Here is a 21,278-nt window from a genome sequence, read left to right as displayed (position 1 = left end):
ATTCTCACAGCTACTTGGACTATACCTCTTCCCAATCTGTCACTTGTAAAAACGCCGTCCCCTTCTCTCAGTTCCTCTGTCTATGCCACATCTGCTCACAGGATAAGGCTATTCATTCCATAACTAATGAATGTCCTCCTTCTCAAAGAAAGGGGCTTCCTTCCTCCACCATCAACAATGCCCTCATCTGCATCTCTTCCACTGCCATTTCGCACACATCTGCCCTCACCCCATCCTCCTGCCACCCCACTAGGGATAGGGTTCCTCTTGTCCTCACCTACCACCCCAGAAGCTGCAACCAATGAATAATTCTCTGTAACTTCCAGCATCTCCAACAGGATCCCACCACCAAGCACACTTTTCCCTACCCCCACCCATCACTTTTTGCTTTCTACAAAGATAGCTCCCTATGCAATTCCCATGTTTAATCATCACTCCCCACTGATCTCCCTCCTGGTACTGATCCTTGCAAGTAGAACAGGTGCCATACTCGTCCCCATACCTCCTCCCTTACTACCATTCAGGGTCCTGAACAGTCCTTTTGAGGCAACACTTCACCTGTGCAACACACACAAAATGCTGGTGGAATGCAGCAGACCAGGCAGCATCTATAGGAAGAAACACATTCGACTTTTCGGGCCAAGAGCTTTCGCCAGTCTGTTGGGGTCATCTACTGTATATCGCTGAGACCTGATGTAGATTGGAAGACAGCTTCAGCAAGCACCTATGCTCTATCCGCCAGAAAAACCAGCATCTCCCAGTGGCCAACCATTTCAATTCTACTTCCCATTCCCATTCAACATGTTAGTCCATGGCTTCCGTTACTGCTGTGATAAGACCACACTCAGGTTGGAGGAGCAACAATTTATATATCATCTGAGTAGCCTCCAACCTAATGACATGAACATTGATCTCTCAAATTTCTGGTAATTTTCCCCCCACTTCACCATTCCCACTTTCCTCTGTCACCTTCTCTCCTTACCTGCCCATCACCTTCCTCTGGTGCTCCTCCTCCTTCCCTTTCTTCCATGGTTTTCTACCTTCTCTTATCAGATTCCTCCTTCTCCAGCTCTTTATCTATTTCACCTATCAACTTCCCAGCTCATTACTTCACCCCTCCCCCACTCCTAGTTTCACCTATACCCTACCACTTTGTACTTCTTCCTCTACTCTCCCCATCTTCTTAATCTAACTTCTCATCTTTTTTTTTCCAGTCCATGAAACATTTTTGCTTTTCTGGAGCCTCTTAAGTTGTGCATTGGTATACGAAAGAAAGGTAACTCCATAAAAGAACTGTAAAATTACTTTACATTTGATAATTTGCTTACTAGCTCATCACTGGAAATCTTCATTCCATTGCCAGCTTGTGTGCGAGAGTTTGACAAATGAGCATTGTCAATCACTGAAGTCATGCACACTGCATCATCCATGTCCCCGTTTATTGGAGAACTGTAAATAAAAAGCGAAATATATTTTTCAAGAACAGGTAAATCTTCAGTATTAAAAGTATACTAAAAATGTTAGGGAACTGATATCCAAATTTACATATAATCATAGACAACGAATGCCGTAATCCCTCAAAAACAATAACTTTAGCACAGTGAAGGCAATGTTAACTATTGAGCTGATAGATAGAACATAGACCATAGAATAGTACAGCACAGTACAGGCCTTTCGGTCCACAATGTTGTGCCGACACTTAAACCCTGCCTCCCAAATAAACCCCCACCTTAAATTCCTTCATATACCTGTCTAGAAGTCTCTTAAAATTCACTAGTGTATCTGCCTCCACCACTGACTCAGGCAGTGCATTTCACGCACCAACCACTCTCTGAGTAAAAAACCTTCCTCTATTATCCTCCTTGAACTTCCCACCCCTTACCTTAAAGCCATGTCTTTTTGTACTGAGCAGTGGTGCCCTGGGAAAGAAGCACTGGCTGTCCACTCTATCTATTCCTCTTAATATCTTGTATACCTCTATCATGTCTCCTCTCAACCTCCTTCTCTCCAAAGAGTAAAGCCCTAGCTCCATTAATCTCTGATCATAATACATACTCTCTAAACCAGGCAGCATCCTGGTAGATCTCTTCTGTACCCTATCCAATGCTTCCGCATCCTTCCAATAGTGAGGCAACCAGAACTGGACACAGTACTCCAAGTGTGGCCTAAATCGAGTTTTATAAGCTGCATCATTACATCGCGACTCTTAAACTCTATCCCTCGACTTATGAAAGCTAACACCCCATAAGCTTTCTTAACTACCCTATCTACCTGTGAGGTAACTTTCAGGGATCTGTGAACATGTACCCCCAGATCCCTCTGCTCCTCTACACTACAAAGTATCCTGCCATTTACTTTGTTCTCTGCCATGGAGTTTGTCCTTCCAAAGTGTACCACTTCATACTTCTCTGGGTTGAACCCAATTTGCCACTTCTGTATCCTATGAATGTCTCTCTGCAATCTTCAGCAATTCTCTACATTAGCCACACCACCACCAACCATTGTGTCATCTGCAAACTTGCCAACCCACCCTTCTACCCCCACATCCAGGTCATTAATAACAATCATGAAAAGTAGAGGTCCCAGAACCGATCCTTGTGGGACACCACTAGTCACAACCCACCAATCCAAATGTACTCCCTCCACCCCATGACCCTCTGCTTTCTGCAGGCAAGCCAAATCTGAATCCACCTGGCCAGACTTCCCTGGATCCCTTGCCTTCTGACTTTCTGAATAAGCCTACCATGTGGAACCTTGTCAAATGCCTTACCAAAATCCATGTAGATCACATCCACTGCACTACCCTCATCTATATGCCTGGTCAGCTCCTCAAAGAACTCTATCAGGCTTGTTAGACACGATCTGCCCTTCACAAAGCCATGTTGACTATCCCTGATCAGACCATGATTCTCTAAATGCCCATAGATCCGATCTCTAAGAATCTTTCACAACAGATTTCCCACCACAGATGTAAGGCTCACTGGTCTATAATTACCTGGACTATCCCTACTACCTTTTTTGAACAAAGGGACAACATTCACCTCCCTCCAATCTTCCGGTACCAGTCCCATGGACAACGAGGACTTAAAGATCCTAGCCAGAGGCTCAGCAATCTCTTCCCTCACTTCATGGAGAAACCTGGGGAATATTCTGTCATCCCCCGGAGACTTATCCCTCCTAATGTATTTTAACAACTCCAACACCTCCACTCCCTTAATATCAATATACTCCAGAACATCAGCCTCACTCATATTGTCCTCACCATCATCAAGTTCCTTCTCATTGGTGAATACCAAAGAGAAGTAGTCATTGAGGACCTCGCTCACTTCCAAAGCCTCCAGGCACATTTTCTCACCTTTATCTCTAATCGGTCCTAACTTCACTCCTGTCATCCTTTTGTTCTTCACATAATTGAAGATGCCTTGGGGTTTTCCTTTACCCTACTAGCCAAGGCCTTCTCATAGTCCCTTCTTAAGCTCCTTTCTTGCTACCCTATATTCCTCAATAGCCCCATCTGATCCTTGCTTCCTAAACCTCAGGTATGCTGCCTTCCTCCACCTGACTAGATTTTCCACCTCACTTGTCATCCATGCTTCCTTCACCCTACCATTCTTTATCTTCATCACCGGGACAAATTTATCCCTAACATCCTGCAAGAGATCCCTAAACATTGACCACATGTCCATAGTACATTTTCCTGGAAAAACATCATCCCAATTTACACACACAAGTTCTAGCCTTATAGCCTCATAATTTGCCTTTCCCCAATTAAAAATTCTCCTGTCCTCTCTGATTCTATCCGTTTCCATGATAATGCTAAAGGCCAGGGATCGGTGGTCACTATCCCCCAGATGCTCACCCACAGAGATCTGTGACCTGGCCCAGTTCATTACCTAATACTAGATCTAGTACGGCACTCCCCCTAGTTGGCCTGTCAACAAACTGACAGGAATCCATCCTGGACACACTTAACAAACTCTGCCCCATCTAAACAACTGGAACTAATCAGGTGCCAATCAATATTAGGGCAGTTAAAGTTACCCATGATAACAACCCTATTATTTTTGCAACTTTCTAAAATCTGCCTTCTGATCTGCTCCTCTTTATCCCTGCTGTTACCAGGGGGCCTATAGAATACCCCCAGTAGAGTAACTGCTCCCTTCTTGTTCCTGACATTCACCTATACTGACTCAAAAGAGGACCCTGCTACATTACCCAACCTTTCTGTAGCTGTAATAGTATCCCTGACCAGTAATGCCACCCCTCCTCTCCTTTTCCCTCCCTCTCTATCACTTTTAAAACACTAAAATCCAGGAATATTAAGAATCCATTCCTGCCCTGGTGCCAGCCAAGTGTCTGTAATGGCCACTACATCATAATTCCATGTATGTATCCAAGCTCTCAGTTCATCACCTTTGTTCCTGATGCTTCTTGCATTGACGTACACGCACGTTAGCCCTTCTACCTTACTACCTTTACACCCTTTATTCTGCTTCTCTTTCAAAGCCTCTCTATATGATAGATCTGGCTTTACTCCATGCACTTCTTCCACTGCTCTATCGCTCTGGGTCCCTTGCAAATTAGTTTAAACGCTCCTGAACCATGCTAACAAACCTACCTGCAAGGATATTGCTCCCCATCGAGAACAGGCGCAGCCCATCCAATCTGTACAGGTCCCACCTTCCCCAGAAGAAATCTCAATGATCCAAAAATCTAAAACACTGCCCCTTGCACCAACTCCACAGCCATGCATTCAACTGCCATCTGAAACACAGGATCTCTCGAGTCAAAGCCTCAAAGCTCCACTCCTTCACTGGCCCACTCACTCATTGGCTGCTGGGTTTGAGCTACCCTTCTATTTATTTGTTTGAGCTTTTCAAACTGCTTGGTCACCTGACCTCCATTGCCCAATCAGCTGCTTTTTGCTGAGCTATTCAAACCTCGATAGACTTGACTGCACAGTCCAACTGCCAAAACTGTCAGAATCTCTCAAGTCAAAGCCTCAAAGCCCCACTCACTCACTGCCTATTTTCCAGTCATCAGTGATCCAAATCTTGATCGACTTGATTGACAGATGGACAGACATAATTTATTGATCCCGAGGAAAACTGGGTTTCGTTACAGCCGCACCAAGAATAGTGTAGAAATTGGCAATATAAGACCATAAATAATTAAATAATAATAAGTTAATCATGCCAAGTGGAAATAAGTCCAGGACCAGCCTATTGGCTCAGGGTGTCTGACACTCCAAGGGAGGAGATGTAAAGTTTGATGGCCACAGGCAGGAATGACTTCCTATGACGCTCAGTGTTACAGCTCGGTGGAATTAGTCTCTGGCTAAAGGTACTCTTGTGCCTAACCAGTACATTATGCAGTGGATGGGAGTCATTGTCCAAGGTGGTATGCAACTTGGACAGCATCCTCTTTTCAGATACCACTGTCAGAGAGTCCAGTTCCACCCCCACAACATTACTGGCCTTACGAATGAGTTTGTTGATTCTGTTGGTGTCTGCTACCCTCAGCCTGCTGCCCCAACACACAACAGCAAACATGATAGCACTGGCCACCACAGCCTCATAGAACATCCTCAGCATCGTCCGGCAGATGTTAAAGGACCTCAGTCTCCTCAGGAAATAGAGATGGCTCTGACCCTTCTTGTAGATAACCTCAGTGTTCTTTGACCAGTCCAGTTTATTGTCAATTTGTATCCCCAGGTACTTGTTATCCTTCACCATGTCCACACCGACCCCTTGGATAACAGGGGTCACTGGTGCCTTAGGCCTCCTCAGGTCCACCACCAGCTCCTCAGTCTTTTTCACATTAAGCTGCAGATGATTCTGCTCGCACCATGTGACAAAGTTTCCCACCGTAGCCCTGTACTCAGCCTTATCTCCCTTGCTGATGCATCCAACTATGGCAAAGTCATCAGAAAACTTCTGAAGATGGCAAGACTCTGTGCAGAAGTTGAAGTCCGAGGTGTAGATGGTGAAGAGAAAGGGAGACAGGACAGTCCCCTGTGGAGCCCCAGTGTTGCTGATCACTCTGTCTGACACACAGTGTTGCAAGCGCACGTACTGTGGTCTGCCAGTCAGGTAATCAAAAATCCATGACACCAGGGTAGCATCCACCTGCATCACTGTCAGCTTCTCACCCAGAAGAGCAGGGTTGCACAGTCCAGCTGCCAAAACTGTCAGAATCCCTTGAGTCAAAACCTCAAAGCTCCACTCCTTCACAGGACCCACTCTGGAGATTGACAGTGTAGTGCAGTAATGGAGCGGTGATATTGTCTAATTGAGTTAAGCCACAGCCATTTGTACTCAAGGGGATGTATAACATTTCTCAAGGACGTATAGGAGAAACAACATCAGTAGAAAAAATATTCTGGTTACACAACTCATTGAAGTTTGGAGTTACAGAATTATGAAGTAGGAAAATGTTCCTCGGCCCACTGAGTCCATGTCAACCATTAAGCACCCATTTACACTAACCCCATTTTATTCTCCCCCAAGATTCTACAACACCAAGGAAATTTACCAATAAACTTGCCAACCTACAAGTCTTTGGGATATGGAGGTGACTGAAGGACTTAAGTTGTCACAGAGAGAATATGCAAACTTCAAGTCCACAGCACAGAGGTCAGCGTCAAACCAAGTTCCCTAGTGAGTGAGCCAATGCATGCCCAAGCTTTGAGTTAAGTGGTGACCTTGCAGATTATCTGCTATATACATTTTCTACATTACAACAGTACTTAGCTCAAATCATTTCTTTTCTTTTTTTTTCTTTTTCAATCTTTTTATTGAATTTCATATATATAAAAAAACATAACATAATAATGAATAGGTTATAAATGCATGACTTGAAATTGAATTAATAATAGGATAACAATATCCTATTAAAATATCAACAGAAAAACATAATACATTATCAATCAAGCCTATAATAATTATATGAAAAAAATAAGAATAATCGTCAAAAGAAAAAGAAAAAATTGTAAAAATACAAGCAAAAAATATATATTGTGAAAAAAAAAACTAAACTAACATGGGCAATAATAACAGTTTATTTGTATATGATAGTGCCAAAAACCAGAACTCCATACCAGAACAAGAATAGACAGAGAAAAGGTCTGGGAGAGGTCAGATTAATTCATATGAAAATGTCGAATGAACGGTCCCCAAGTTTCTTCAAATTTAACTGATGAGTCAAAAATAGTGCTTCTAATTTTTTCCAAGCTCAGATAAGAAATAGTTTGAGAGAGCCACTGAAATGTGGTAGGAGGATTTACTTCTTTCCAATTTTGCAATATAGACCTTCTGGCCATTAATGTTACAAAAGCAATCATTCGTCTAATTGAAGGGGAAAACTGATTACCATCCTCATTTGGTATACCAAAAATTGCAGTAATAAAATGAGGTTGTAAATTGATATTCCAAATTGAGGAAATGGTAGCAAATATGTCCTTCCAATAATTATATAAGGTGGGACATGACCAAAACATATGGGTCAATGAAGCCACATCTGAATGACATCTGTCACATTGAGGGTTAATATGAGAGTAGAGTCGAGCAAGTTTATCTTTAGACATACGAGCTCTATGTACAATTTTAAATTGTATTAAAGCATGTTTAGCACATATAGAAGAAGAATTAACCATTTGTAAAATTTTTTCCTATTTTTCTATTGATATATTATATTGAAGTTCTTTTTCCCATTCCTGTTTAACTCTACCTGATATTTCTGGTTGTATCTTCATAATCATATTATAAATAAAAGCCACTAATCCCTTCTGATAGGGATTTAAGGTAAAAATCATACCTAAAAAGTCCATTGAAGTTGAATTGGGAAAGGATGGTAGAATTTTATGTAAAAAAATTCTGATTTGTAGATATCTAAAAAAGTTAGATTTAGGTAACTCAAATTTGTTGGAAAGTTGGTCGAAAGACATCAAACTACCTTCAAAGAAGAGATCACGAAAGCATTTTATACCTTTCCTTTTCCATATGCTAAAAGCTTGATCTGTCAAAGATCAAATCATTTCATCACTGTTTTGGAACTTCCTGAGATATCACCTGGTGCCTCTGCAAAAATGAGTTCATTTTATTCATAAGGAAGAAACAGGAATCTGTTTCCTTCCACTTGCTGTTCTTGGCAGAGTAACATCAATGTATTGTAATACTGATCCCATGAGTTATCTGGAATAGCATGCATCTTTTAAGACATCACAATAGCTTAACTAATAACAGAATAAAAAGTCTCTGTAACCAGTAATAGGCAAAGATTTTCTGCAGATTGATGTATTCCTTCATGGACAGAAGATCAATCTAAACAAATGAATTGTACCCAGCAGGTAGGTGAAGAAGCACTTGCTTCTTGAAACCAGTAGGCTTTATCTCTCTTTAGCTCCAAGCCAGAGCACAAGGCACTGAGCCGAGGTTGAATTTAACATGGTTATTAATCCGGAGACATTCAATCTAATTGTTTTTAGGAGACCAACATGCCTTTGCAGATGTTCTGGATTTCCTGAACCTTGCTCCCAGCTTGGTTGATGCCAAAATGAGCACACTGAAGACTCCTTCACTTTCACTTTGTCAATCCAAATATACTCCCCCTTCCTGGAATTAAAAATTTCCCCTTTCTAATCAAATATGAACACAAAGTCACTTACTTTTGCTTGACATTCCAATGAGATTACAGCTACAGGTAGTCCCCGAGTTACAAACGTCTGACTTACTGACAACTCGTACTTGCAAACCGAGGAAGGAGAACGCCGTGCGCCATTTTAAGTCAGATCGCAACGCGTCCGCCATTTTAAGTAATTGCCGTAGACATGGCGTTGAGTGTTTAACTTTGAATTTGGCTTAAATTTTTCTTAGTAAGATTCACCCTGACAACACCCCCCCCCCCACTCCGGTTCTGGTCGGCTGGTGGCGCAGAACGGAGTTTCTCGAGAACAGAGTTTCCCCGAGTTCGATGCAGTGACAGACCACTCCCGTGCCTGGTTGATGTCGATCCAGTGACTCCCATAACATTCGTGCCAGGTTGATGTCGAGCTCGCAACTCAACCTCGTAAAAAAAGAGAACACTGCCACCTCCAGTTTAAATTCCCACACAGAATATTGTGGAGGATCAAGTACCCAAACCCAGCACATTGTCCCATTTAGTCTATCTCAGTGCGGTGGTCTTTAGGACCCAGTGGACCTCAGGAGCCAGTGGAGCTAGGGACCCGCCGCCCGCAGTGTTACTGTTCCATTGACAGGAAGCGATCGCGATTAAAAATAAAGTGGAAATAATAAAGCGTTTGGAAAGGGGTGAAACACCACCAGTCATTGGAAAAGCATTAGGCTACAGTTGGTCAATGATCAGAACAATTTTAAAGGATAACGGATAAAGTGAGAATAATGGAGCATGTGAAAGGCCCTGCCCCAATGAAAGCTACAATTATTACTAAGCAATGCAGTGGTTTAATTATTAGAATACATATGTTTCTTAAGTGTTTTATATGCATAGAAAAGTAAAATATATACAATATATTAAGACAAACATTTGACTAACTGACGCTAAATAATACTGAATGTACTTGTTCCGACTTACAGACGGACTCAGGAACGGAACTCGTATGTAATCCGGGGACTGCCTGTATTCCTCAATTTCAAACATTGTTGCATTGCTGGAAAACATTGTGAAATCGGAATGGTTCCAAAAAAATCCACAATAAGAGATTTGATACAATGCAGATAAGGTAACAAATCTCTACAAATCAGTCATTTCCTTGAAATAGTCAGTAGAGTTATAATAATTAGTAAATGAAATAGTCATGATTGTATCTGGAGCAGAAAAAAACATTTAACCATATAACCATATATAATAATTACAGCACGGAAACAGGCCATCTCGGCCCTTCTAGTCTGTTGCGACACTTACTCTCACCTAGTTCCACTGGCCCTCACTCAGCCCATAACCCTCCATTCCTTTCCTGTCCATATACCTATCCAATTTTACTTTAAATGACAATACCAAACCCGCCTCTACCACTTCTACAGGAAGCTCATTCCACACAGCTACCACTCTCTGAGTAAAGAAATTCCCCCTCGTGTTACCCTTAAACTTTTGCCCCTTAACTCTCAACTCATGTCCTCTTGTTTGAATCTCCCTTATTCTCAATGGAAAAAGCCTATCCACGTCAACTCTATCTATCCCCCTCATAATTTTAAATACCTCTATCAAGTCCCCCCTCAACCTTCTATGCTCCTAAGAATAAAGACCTAACTTGTTCAACCTTTCTCTGTAACTTAGGTGCTGAAACCCAGGTAACATTCTAGCAAATCTAATTTATCTCACTTACTGAGTATGGGACCACTTGGTTTCCTCTCCACCGAGCCTGATGCCAGCACTGCTGTAAATGTCTTGGTGTTCACTGATCATTATAGCAAATATGCTCAAGTCTTCCCTACAAAGGATCAGAGAGCATCCGCGGCTGACAAAGTGTTATGGGAGAAATATTTTGTTCCTTATAGCATTATAAAAAGGATACACAGTGATCAGGGAAGGGATTTTGAGAGTTGGCTCAAACATGAGTTACTGGACATGCTGGAAGTTGAGAAGTCAAGGACTATGCCATATCACACTTAGCATGATCCTCAGCCGGAAAGGTTCAACTAGACATTGCTAGACATGCTTGGAACCCTGGATGTTTTTAAAATCCAACTAAAGGCAACTAAAAAAAGCTGTAAGAAGGGAAAATGTGAAATATGAGGGCAAACTAGCCAATAATATAAAGTAGGATACTAAAAGATTTTTCAGTTATATAAAGAGCAAAAGGGAGGAAAGAGTTGATATTGAACCACTGGGAAATGTTGCTGGTGAGGTAGTAATGGGGGACAAAGAAATGGCAGATGAACTAAATAAGTAATTTAGACCATAAGTCCATAACACGTAGGAACAGAATTAGGCCACTCAGCACATCGAATCCGCTCCACCATTTCATCATGCCTGATCCTGGATCTGATTCAACCATATACAGCTGCCCTCTCAACATATCCCTTGATGCTCTGCCCAATCATAAATCTATCAACTACTGCTTTGAGTATACCCACGGACTTGGACTCCACCGCAGTCTGTGGCAGAGCATTCCACAGATTCATCACTCACTGGCTAAAAAAATTCCTCCTTACTTCTGTTCTAAAAAGGTTGTATCTCAATTCTGAGGCTGTGCCCTCCACTTCTGGAGACCCCCACTAGAAGAAACATCCTCTTCACATGCACTCTATCTTATCCTTTCAGCATTCCATAGGTTTCACAGAGATCCCCATGCATTCTCCTAAATTCCAGTGACTACAGGCCCAAAGCTGGCAAACACTCATATGTTAACCCCTTTTTTCCTGGAATCATCTTCGTGAACCTCCTCCAGACTATTTCTAATGACAACACATACTTTCTGTGATATGGGACCCAAAACTGTTGACAATACTCCATGTGCAGCCTGGCAAGTGTCTTATAAAGCTTCAGCACTAAGTCCTTGTTGTTATAATCAATACCCTTTGAAATAAATGGTAACATTGCATTTGTCTTCTTTACCACAGACTCAACCCGTAAAATTAATCTATTGGGAGTCTTGGGATTCTCAAGTCCCTCTGCACCTCTGATCTTTGAATTTTCTCTGCATTTAGATAAAAGTCTGCACGATTGTTCCTTTAACCAAAATGCATTATCATACATTACCCAACACTGTATTCTATCTGCCACTTTTTCGCCCATTCTTCCAATTAGTCTAAGCCCTGCTGCAATTACATGGCTTTCCCACCATTATCTATCCCTCCACCTATCTTCATATCATTTGCAAACTTTGCCAGAAAGCCATCAATTCCACTATCTAAATCACTGACAAACAATGTGAAAAGTAGCTGTCCCAATACTGACCCCCAAAGAACACCACTAGATACCAGCAGCCAACCAGAAAAGACCCCCTTTATTCCTATTCACTGCCTCTTGCCTGTCAGCCATTCCTCTATCCATGCCAATATCTTTCACAAGATCACAAGACAAAGGAGCAGAAGTAGGCCATTCGGCCCATCGAGTCTGCTCCGCCACTCCAACATGAACTAAACTATTCTCCCATCTAGTTCCAGTTTCCGGCTTTTCCCCATATCCCTTGATACCCTGACTAATTAGATACCTATCAATCTCGTCCTTAAAACACCCTCAATGATCGGGCCTCCACAGCTGTATGTGACAACGAATTCCATAAATCCATGACCCTCTGGCTAAAAAAATTCTCCGTACCCTCTAATTCTAAGTATCCAGCATGAGGACACCCAAGTCCTTTTGCACTTCCGATTTTTGAATTTTCTCTCCATCTAAATAATAATCTGTCCAATTACTTCTTCTTCAAAATGTACAACTGTACATTCCTCAACACTGTATCTCATCTGCCATCTCTTTGCCCACTCTCCTAAACTGACCAAATCTCTCTGTAACCTTTCCGTTTCTTCCACACTTCCTGCTCCTCCACCTATCTTGGTGTCATCTGCAAACTTAGCCACAAAACCATTTAATCCATAATCTAAATCATCGATATACAGTGTAAAAAGAAGTGGCCCCAACACCAACCCCTGCGGAACACCACTAATAACCGGCATCCAACCAGAATTGGATCCCTTTGTTCCCACCCTTTGCTTTCTATCAGCCAATGCTCAGCCAATTCCAATAGCTTTCCTGTAATTCCTTGGGCTCTTATCGTATTAAGCAGCCTCTTATGTGGCACCTTATCGAATGCCTTTTGAAAATCCAAATACACAACATCCACAGCCTCTCCCTTATCAAACTTTTTTGAGATTACCTCAAAAAATTCCAATAGGTTGGTGAGGCAGGATCTTCCCTTCATGAAACCATGCTGGCTTGGGCCTATCTTGTCATGCACCTCAAGATATTTTATATCCTCGTCCTTGAGGATCGACTCCAATAACTTTCCAACTACCAATGTCAGACTAAGAGGTCTGTAATTTTCTTTTTGCTGCCTCCCTCCCTTCTTAAACAGCAGAACTACATTTGCGACCGTCCAGTCCTCCGGAACCATGCCAGAGTCCATTGATTCCTGGAAGATCATTTCCAATGCCTCCACAATCTCCAAAGCCACCTCCTGTAACATAATTCGAAAATCTAAGTAAATGACATCAATTGCCTCTTCTTTGTCCACTCTGCATGTTACTTTCTATAAGAATTCTAACAGATTTGTCAGGCAAGATTTACCTTTACAGAAACCATGCTGACTTTGACTTATTTTATCATTAGTCTCCAAGTACCCTGAAACCTCATCCTTAAAAATGCACTCCCAACACTTTCTCAACCTCTAAGGTTAGGCTAACTGGCCTATAATCTCCTCTCTTTTGATAGTTTCCTGATTGGTCAGGGCATTAACGGTTACGGTGAGAAGGCAGGTGTATGGGGTTGAGTGGGACCTGGGATCAACCATGATAGATGGGCTGAATGGCCTAATCTGCTCCTATGTCTATGGTTTATGCCAATAAAAAGGACAAATAGTCAGCATTTCGGGCATTTGCTACTCTGCTACAACTGTACACAGAATGAAGCTACTAGATACTTGCCTTACTATTTCATATTTGGGCATGATTGAGATGATCTGTAGATCTCTATTTTGGAGATGACAGTGAAGACTGCTGCAGAAGATGCATCTCAAGTATGTGTCTGACATGAAGAAAGTACTGCAAAAAACTTATGAGCTAGCTACAGTTTCTGCTACCAAGCAAAACCTAGGAAACAAGTGGAGATATTGTCAAAAGATTAGGTTCTCAACTGATGCCTGGAAGCAGAGTTTTAATAAGAAATTTGGGGCTATCAGGGAAGCACAAGTTGTCCGACCCCTAGGTGCCTATACCTTACGTAGTGGAGAACCAGGTGCCAAATGTGTCAGTTTCTAGGCAAAGCCAAAAGATGGTAATGGTCCTGTCAAAATTCTCCATTGGAATCACCTTCTACCCCTAGGGCAGGAAGTATGTGTTGATCCAGAGCCTGATGTGGAACGTACATCTGGTAGGAGAACTCTGCACATGAGCAGAATAGGAAAGCAATCAGTTGACAACAGCATGATTTCAGTGGAAAGACCTGAAATGGGATCAACCACTCAATATTGTACAGTCTGTACAGGAGGAAACAGGAGAATTGATGGAGAAATTTCTGAAAATCTCAGCCCTGACTGGCATGTAACAGGCTGACATGATAATAGACAGTCAGAGAATGGGCTCCAATATAATTGCAGATGAGGCTGAGTTCAGTTAGGTGGTCACAACAGCTGAGTCAAGTGATAGATGGGGGAGGCATCCCCAAGTAAACAGGAACAGTTTACCAAGGCTGAAGAAGCTGATGATGAGGTAAGAAGGTGTCAGAGTCAGGAAACCCCCAGATAGGCTGACACATGCTGCATCGGGGAAATAGTTAGATATGTTACTGCAATTTACAAATGGATTGGGGAATCCCAAAATCATGAAATTCATTTGAATACTGTGTCTTTAATAATAACCTAAGTCATGAGGGCATGACTATTTTTGGAGGGAGGTGAATGGAATGCCCTGGTTAACATTTCTACTGCTATGTTGTAAGGTATTTTATTTAAGGAGTTTTCTGTAGAAGCAGTATGTTCAGCCAATCTGGATGGTAGGAGGGAGAGAAGGTTCCAGAGAGAAAGATGTGCGGCGAGAGATTTCTGACAGACAGTAGTCAGGTTTCAGGCCTTTTATAAGACCATAAGTTTGGTTTGCGGGTGTAGCAGGCTATCAAGAAGGCCAATAGGATGTTGACCTTTATTGCTGAAGGGATTGAATTTAAGAGCAGAGAGGTTATGATGCAACTGTACAGGGTACTGGTAAGGCCGCACCTGGTGTACTGCGTGCAGTTCTGATCTCTGAGGAAGGATATACTGGCTTTGAAGGTGCTGAAGAGGAGGTTCACCAGGTTGATTCCAGAGATGAGGGAGTTAGACTATGAGGAGAGATTAATTCGCTTGGGACTGTACTTGTTGGAATTCAGAAGAATGCGAGGAGATGTTATAGAAACATATTAAATTATGAAATTATAGAGGCATGAAAGTTGTTTCCATTGGTAGGTGAGACTTGAACTAGGGGACATAGCCTCAAGATTTGGAGGAGTAGATTTAGGACAGAGTTGAGGAGGAACTGCTTTTTCCTGAGAGTGGTGAATTTGTGGAATTCTCTGCCCAATGAAGCAGTGGAGGCTAGCTCAGTAAATAAGACAGGATTCGATAAATTTTTGCATAGAAAGGGAATTAAGGGCTATGGGGAAAAGGCAGGTAGGTGGAGATGAGTCCATTGCTCAATCAGCTATTATTTTAATAGTGGAACAGGCTTGATAGGCCAAATGGCTTACTCCTGCTCCTATTTCTTATGTTCTTACGAATTTTAAGACTGTTTTCAGAGTGTGTATCAGGTTGGAGTCCTACAGAAGTCGGGAGAAAGAATAAAAGGAACAGATTCGGGCAAGGCTGGTCTTTTTGGGCTGCTTGGGTGTGAGAAGTGTTGGCAGCAGAGGCTTAACCCTAGTTGCAAATAAAAGAATGGTAGGTTCAAGTGGAGTGGCCATTGTTAGAATGTGGCAGTGTTAGATTGTGATGGCTTTGGCTTAACAGGCTTCAGCATGAACAGGCAAAGGCACAGCTAAGGAGCAGCAAGCCTTTTTTTCTTTCTTGGTATAGAGTAGTCATTGTGGAATGATCCTCCTGTCAGATGTGGAAATTTGGGAAATCTGATGGTTTCCCTGATGACTACCTCTGTGGAGAGTGCTCCCAAATTCAGCACCTGACTGACTAAGTCAACTTGTTCAACTTTTCCCTGTAACTTCAGTGCTTGTTTGATTGATACAAATTTCTGCTTCATCACTTTAGTACTTTACCAATACGAACATTATAATTTTGTGCTTTACCAAAATGATCAATATAAATTTCACATGCTTCATTTCTTTTCCAGTTCGTAGCACACCAATATGGCAGAGGCTGTTTTGTTTCCTTAGCAATTAATCACTGAACTGCACTTCATTGGCTATGAACAGCTTCAGAATATCTCAAGGATGGCAAAAGGCCATGAATGGATCTACAGGCCGTTCCCGGGTTATGTACGAGTTCCATTCCTGAGTCCGACTTTAAGTCGGATTTGTACGCAAGTTGGAACAAGTACATCTGGTATTATTTAGCGTCAGTTAGTCAAATGTTTGTCTTAGTATGTAATATATATTTTACCTTCTATGTATATAAAACACTTAAGAAACATATATATTCCAATAATTAAACCACTGCGTTGCTTAGTAATAATTGTAGCTTTCATCAGGGCAGGGCCTTTCACATGCTCCATTATTCTCACTTTATCCGTTATCCTTTAAAATTGTTCCGATCGTTGACCGACTGTAGCCTAACGCTTTTCCAATGACCGATGGCATTTCACCTCTTTCCAAACGCTTTATTATTTCCACTTTATTTTCAATCGCGATCACTTCCCATCAACGGAACAGAAACATTGCGGGCGCCGGGTCCCGACCTCCACCAGCTCCCGAGGTCCACTGGGTCCTAAGAACCACTGCTCTAAATTCCCTGGGTCCTAAACTCCACTGCACTGAGACAAGCTAAATGTGACAAGTGGGGGCTGTGCTGGGTTTGGATATTTGATTCTCCACAATATTTCACGTGGGAATTTAAACTGGAGGTGGCAGTGTTTTTTTTACGAGGTCGAGTTGCACGCTTGACATCAACCTGGCACGGATGGCATGGGAGTCACTGGATAGAAATCAACCTGGCACGGGAGTGGTCTGTCACTAAATCGAACTCAGGAACCTCCATTCTTGAACCCGGCGCTGCTGATCTCACTGCGCCACCAGATGACCAGAATGGGGGGGGGGGGGGCGCGAGGTCAGGGTGAATCTTACTCAGAAAAATTTAAGCCAAATACAAAGTTAAAACTTAACACGGTGTCAATGGTAACGACTTAAAATGGTGGACGGCATCGCAATCCGACTTAAAATGGCAGACAGTGTCGCAATCCGACTTAAAATGGCGAACCTTCCTCAGTTCATAAGTACAAGTTGTCTGTAAGTCAGATGTTCGAAACTCGGGGACTACCTGTATTTTACTAATGTTATTTTATCAATTCAGCCAGCCCTGAGAAAATATATTCCAAGAACATAAACTTGAGGCATGCTTCCTGTAACTCCTCAGAAATTATTTGGAATTTGATAAATCATGGTCAACAGTGAAATTAATTTTTTTGAGAATCAAAATAATCAGATTTTAAAAAATGTACCCTCTGGAAATGAGACAATAGGAAATAAAGTGAGCTTTTGCTAAGGACATTATTTGCAAACAATATGAAAAGAATTAGACAGTGGGAAACAGATGACCATTGAGAAACACAGGGTGTTGGTAGTTTCTTAAAAATAGTGAAATTATCCAGTCATTTGCAACATCCACAGTATCCTTAATGAATAGCCTGATCAAGGTAGTTAGTCTGATCCAAAGTTTAATAGATACTTAACAAATGGAATCCCAGATTTGTTTGAAAAATACTATTATTGGCGTGTAGCCAAGTGGTTAAGGCATTGGTGTAGTGATCGGAAGGTCGCTAGTTCAAGCCACAGCTGAGGCTGCGTGTTGTGTCCTTGAGCAAGGCTCTGCGATGACACCGGTGCCAAGCTGTATTGCCCCTAGTGCCCTTGGATGGCAGTAGAAGGTAGAATTTGGATCATATTATAAAAATTATTTACTAGTGATGAGGGCCAACTCAAGGAGCAAAATCCAACCGAATGATCTACACCCAGCCAACTGCACCGTACCAACTTACTGGAACAAAGGCAGTAATAATAATAACAATAGCAACAACAATAATTATTTAACTCCCATCAAATACTCTTCCAGTGAGTGCTGGGTGCAGTCTTCTACTGGGAGGGTTGGGCCTGGGAAGCACAAGGCTTCCCCCAGTATAGGTGACTAGCTACACACACAGAATGGAATGAACTGCAGGAAATAGCTTGCCCACTCTCCTGCTCACCGCCCTGCACAAGCCCTGCCAACTCCAGGTTCATCTGCTGCCAAAGCTGCCACTGAAAATTAATTTTTTTTTGGAAATGCCTATGTCATTCAAAAACACTCATGAACTATCAAACTGTAAATTACCATATATTACAATAAATAGTAACTGTAGCGGTGTGCTACACGCAGCGCTAAAATTACGACATGGAGTCGGTAACTGCAGTCGAAGGAAAAAACTTTATTCGAAATCCTCAGCCTCACTTTTAAGCCTCCCTCAACCTGCCCCCCCGTGGCGCAGAGGCTCCAAAGCTCTGTGCTCGCAAACCCCCGTAGGCTATCTAATTGTGAGCCGGTTCGGATGTGCCAGGAAATGGGTCGCCACATAACCCCACCCCCCCCCCCAGAACCGGCGATACACCCCCCAATGTCCACAGTCTGGGCCAGAACCTGCTTGGGAGGTCGGCCTCTGCGCCGAGGTGCCGGAAACTCGGCCGGTTGTGCCAGGTCCACATGGGCCAGTTTGAGGCGGTCCACCGTGAAAACCTCCCCTTTCCCCCCAACGTCCAGCACGAACGTGGACCCATTGTTCCGGAGCACCATAAACGGCCCCTCGTATGGCCGCTGCAGCGGTGGCCGATGCCCGCCCCTTCGTACAAACACAAACTTACAGTTCTGCAGGTCTTTGGGTACGCAGGTTGGGTTCCGCCCGTGCTGTGAAGTGGGTATGGGGGCCAGGTTACCGAGCTTCTCGCATAGTCTGCCCAGGACTGCTGCGGGATCTTCCTCTTGCCCCCGTGGGGCTAGTAGGAACTCCCCGGGGACGACCAGGGGCGCGCCGTATACCAACTCGGCCGACGAGGCATGCAGGTCGTCCTTGGGCGTTGTGCGGATGCCGAGTAGGACCCAGGGAAGCTCGTCCGCCCAGCTGGCTCCTCGCAGGCGGGCCACGAGGGCCGACTTCAGGTGACGGTGGAAACGCTCCACTAGCCCATTCGACTGTGGATGGTAGGCAGTTGTGTGGTGCAGCTGAGTCCCCAAAAGGCTGGCCATAGCTGACCACAGGCTGGAGGTGAACTGGACACCTCTGTCGGAGGTAATGTGGGCTGGTACACCAAAGCGAGATATCCAGGTGGTGATCAGGGCTCGGGCGCAAGATTTGGAGGTGGTGTCGGTGAGCGGGACCGCCTCTGGCCATCTTGTGAACCGGTCCACGATAGTCAGGAGGTGCTCGCACGACACTGGCAGGGGGCCCACGATATCCACATGAATGTGGTCGAAACGCCAGTGGGCGGGATGGAACTGCTGCGGTGGGGCTTTGGTGTGCCGCTGCACCTTGGCCGTCTGGCAGTGCATGCACGTTTTGGCCCATTCACTGACCTGTTTGCGGAGTCCGTGCCAAACGAACCTGCTGGAAACCATCCGGACAGTTGTTCGGATGGAGGGATGCGCCAAGTTATGAATGGAGTCGAAAACACGGCGCCGCCAGGCTGTCGGGACGACGGGACGGGGCTGGCCGGTGGCGAAGTCACAGAGTAGGGTCCTCTCACCTGGGCCTACGGGGAGGTCCTGGAGCTGCAAACCGGAGACTGCGGTTCTGTAACTCCGAATCTCCTCATCCGCCTGCTGCGCCTCTGCCAGTGCCTCAAAGTCTACCCCTTGAGAAAAGGCATGAACGGTAGGGCAAGAGAGCGCATCCGCCACGACATTGTCCTTACCCGAGATGTGCCGGACATCCGTCGTGTATTCAGAGATGTAGGACAGGTGGCATTGCTGGCGGGACAACCAGGGGTCGGCCGCTTTCGTAAACGCAAAGGTAAGCGGTTTGTGGTCCGTGAACGCAGTGAAGGGCAGACCTTCTAGGAAGTACCTGAAATGCCGGATTGCCAGGTAGAGCGCCAACAGTTCCCGGTCGAAAGCACTGTACTTGAGCTCGGGTGGCCGCAGGTGTTTGCTGAAAAATGCCAGGGGTTGCCAGCGACCTGCGATGAGTTGCTCCAGCACCCCACCGACTGCCATGTTAGATGCGTCCACTGTGAGGGCGGTAGGGGCGTCCATTCTGGGATGTACTAGCATTGCGGCGTTCGCCAAAGCTTCCTTCGTTTGAACGAAAGCGGCGGCGGACTCCTCGTCCCAGGTAATGTCCTTGCTCGGACCCGACATCAGGGTGAACAGGGGGCGCATGATCCGGGCAGCTGAAGGGAGGAAGCGGTGGTAGAAATTGACCATACCTACGAATTCCTGAAGGCCTTTGATCGTGGTGGGTCGGGGGAAGTGGCGGACCGCATCTACCTTAGCGGGCAGAGGGGTTGCCCCGTCTTTAGTAATCCTGTGGCCCAGGAAGTCAATGGTATCGAGTCCGAACTGGCATTTGGCGGGGTTGATTGTAAGACCGTACTCACTCAGTCGGGTGCAGAGTTGACAGAGGTGGGACAGATGCTCCTGACGACTGCTGCTGGCTATGAGGATGTCATCCAAATAGATGAACGCGAAGTCCAGGTCCCGTCCCACCACGTCCATTAACCGCTGGAACGTCTGTGCTGCATTCTTCAGGCCGAACGGCATGCGGAGGAACTCGAAAAGGCCAAACGGGGTGATGAGAGCCGTTTTGGGGACGTCGCCAGGATGCATCGGGATTTGATGGTACCCTCGGACGAGGTCTACCTTGGAGAAGATCCGTGCGCCGTGCAGGTTTGCTGCAAAGTCCTGAATGTGCGGCACAGGGTAGTGGTCCGGTGTGGTAGCCTCGTTCAGCCTACGGCAGTCGCCGCACGGTCTCCAGCCTCCCGTCGCTTTGGGCACCATGTACAGGGGGGAGGCCCATGGGCTGTCGGACCGCCGGATGATCCCCAATTCCTCCATCCTCTGGAACTCCTCTTTCGCCAGTCAGAGCTTGTCCGGGGGAAGCCGCCGAGCGCGGGCATGGAGGGGTGGTCCCTGGGTCGGGATGTGGTGCTGTACGCCGTGTCGGGGCATGGCCGCTGTGAACTGCGGTGCCAGAACTGATGGGAAATCCGCCAGGACCCTGGTGAAGTCATTGTCGGACAGCGTGATGGAGCCGCGGTGAGGGGCTGACAACTGGGCTGCACCCAGGAAGAACGTCTGAAAGGTCTCGGCGTGTACCAGTCTCTTCCTGGGCAGGTCGACCAGTAGGCTGTGAGCCCGCAAAAAATCCGCACCCAGAAGTGGTTGGGCTACGGCGGCCAGTGTAAAGTCCCACGTGAACTGGCTGGAGCCGAAC

At 44.7% G+C, this 21,278-nt stretch overlaps 1 protein-coding gene across 7 annotated transcripts in view; it reads right to left on the bottom strand.

Annotated features, from left to right (window-relative positions):
* The window catches only part of gpam (glycerol-3-phosphate acyltransferase, mitochondrial), a 189,870-nt gene that overhangs the window by 116,076 nt on the left and 52,516 nt on the right, over nt 1–21,278 (bottom strand). For all 7 annotated transcript variants that reach the window (XM_059947969.1, XM_059947972.1, XM_059947966.1 and 4 more), the window contains one exon: nt 1,329–1,449. In XM_059947969.1, coding sequence (XP_059803952.1) covers nt 1,329–1,430 — 102 coding nt within the window. In that variant the 5' untranslated portion in view covers nt 1,431–1,449. The remainder of the gene's footprint in view (nt 1–1,328; nt 1,450–21,278) is intronic.

This window comes from Hypanus sabinus, chromosome 22 (assembly GCF_030144855.1).
Source record: "Hypanus sabinus isolate sHypSab1 chromosome 22, sHypSab1.hap1, whole genome shotgun sequence".
NCBI classification, from domain to species: Eukaryota; Metazoa; Chordata; class Chondrichthyes; order Myliobatiformes; family Dasyatidae; genus Hypanus; species Hypanus sabinus.
The sequence above is the reverse complement of the archived record's forward strand: the minus strand, read 5'-3'. Positions and strand labels throughout refer to the sequence as shown.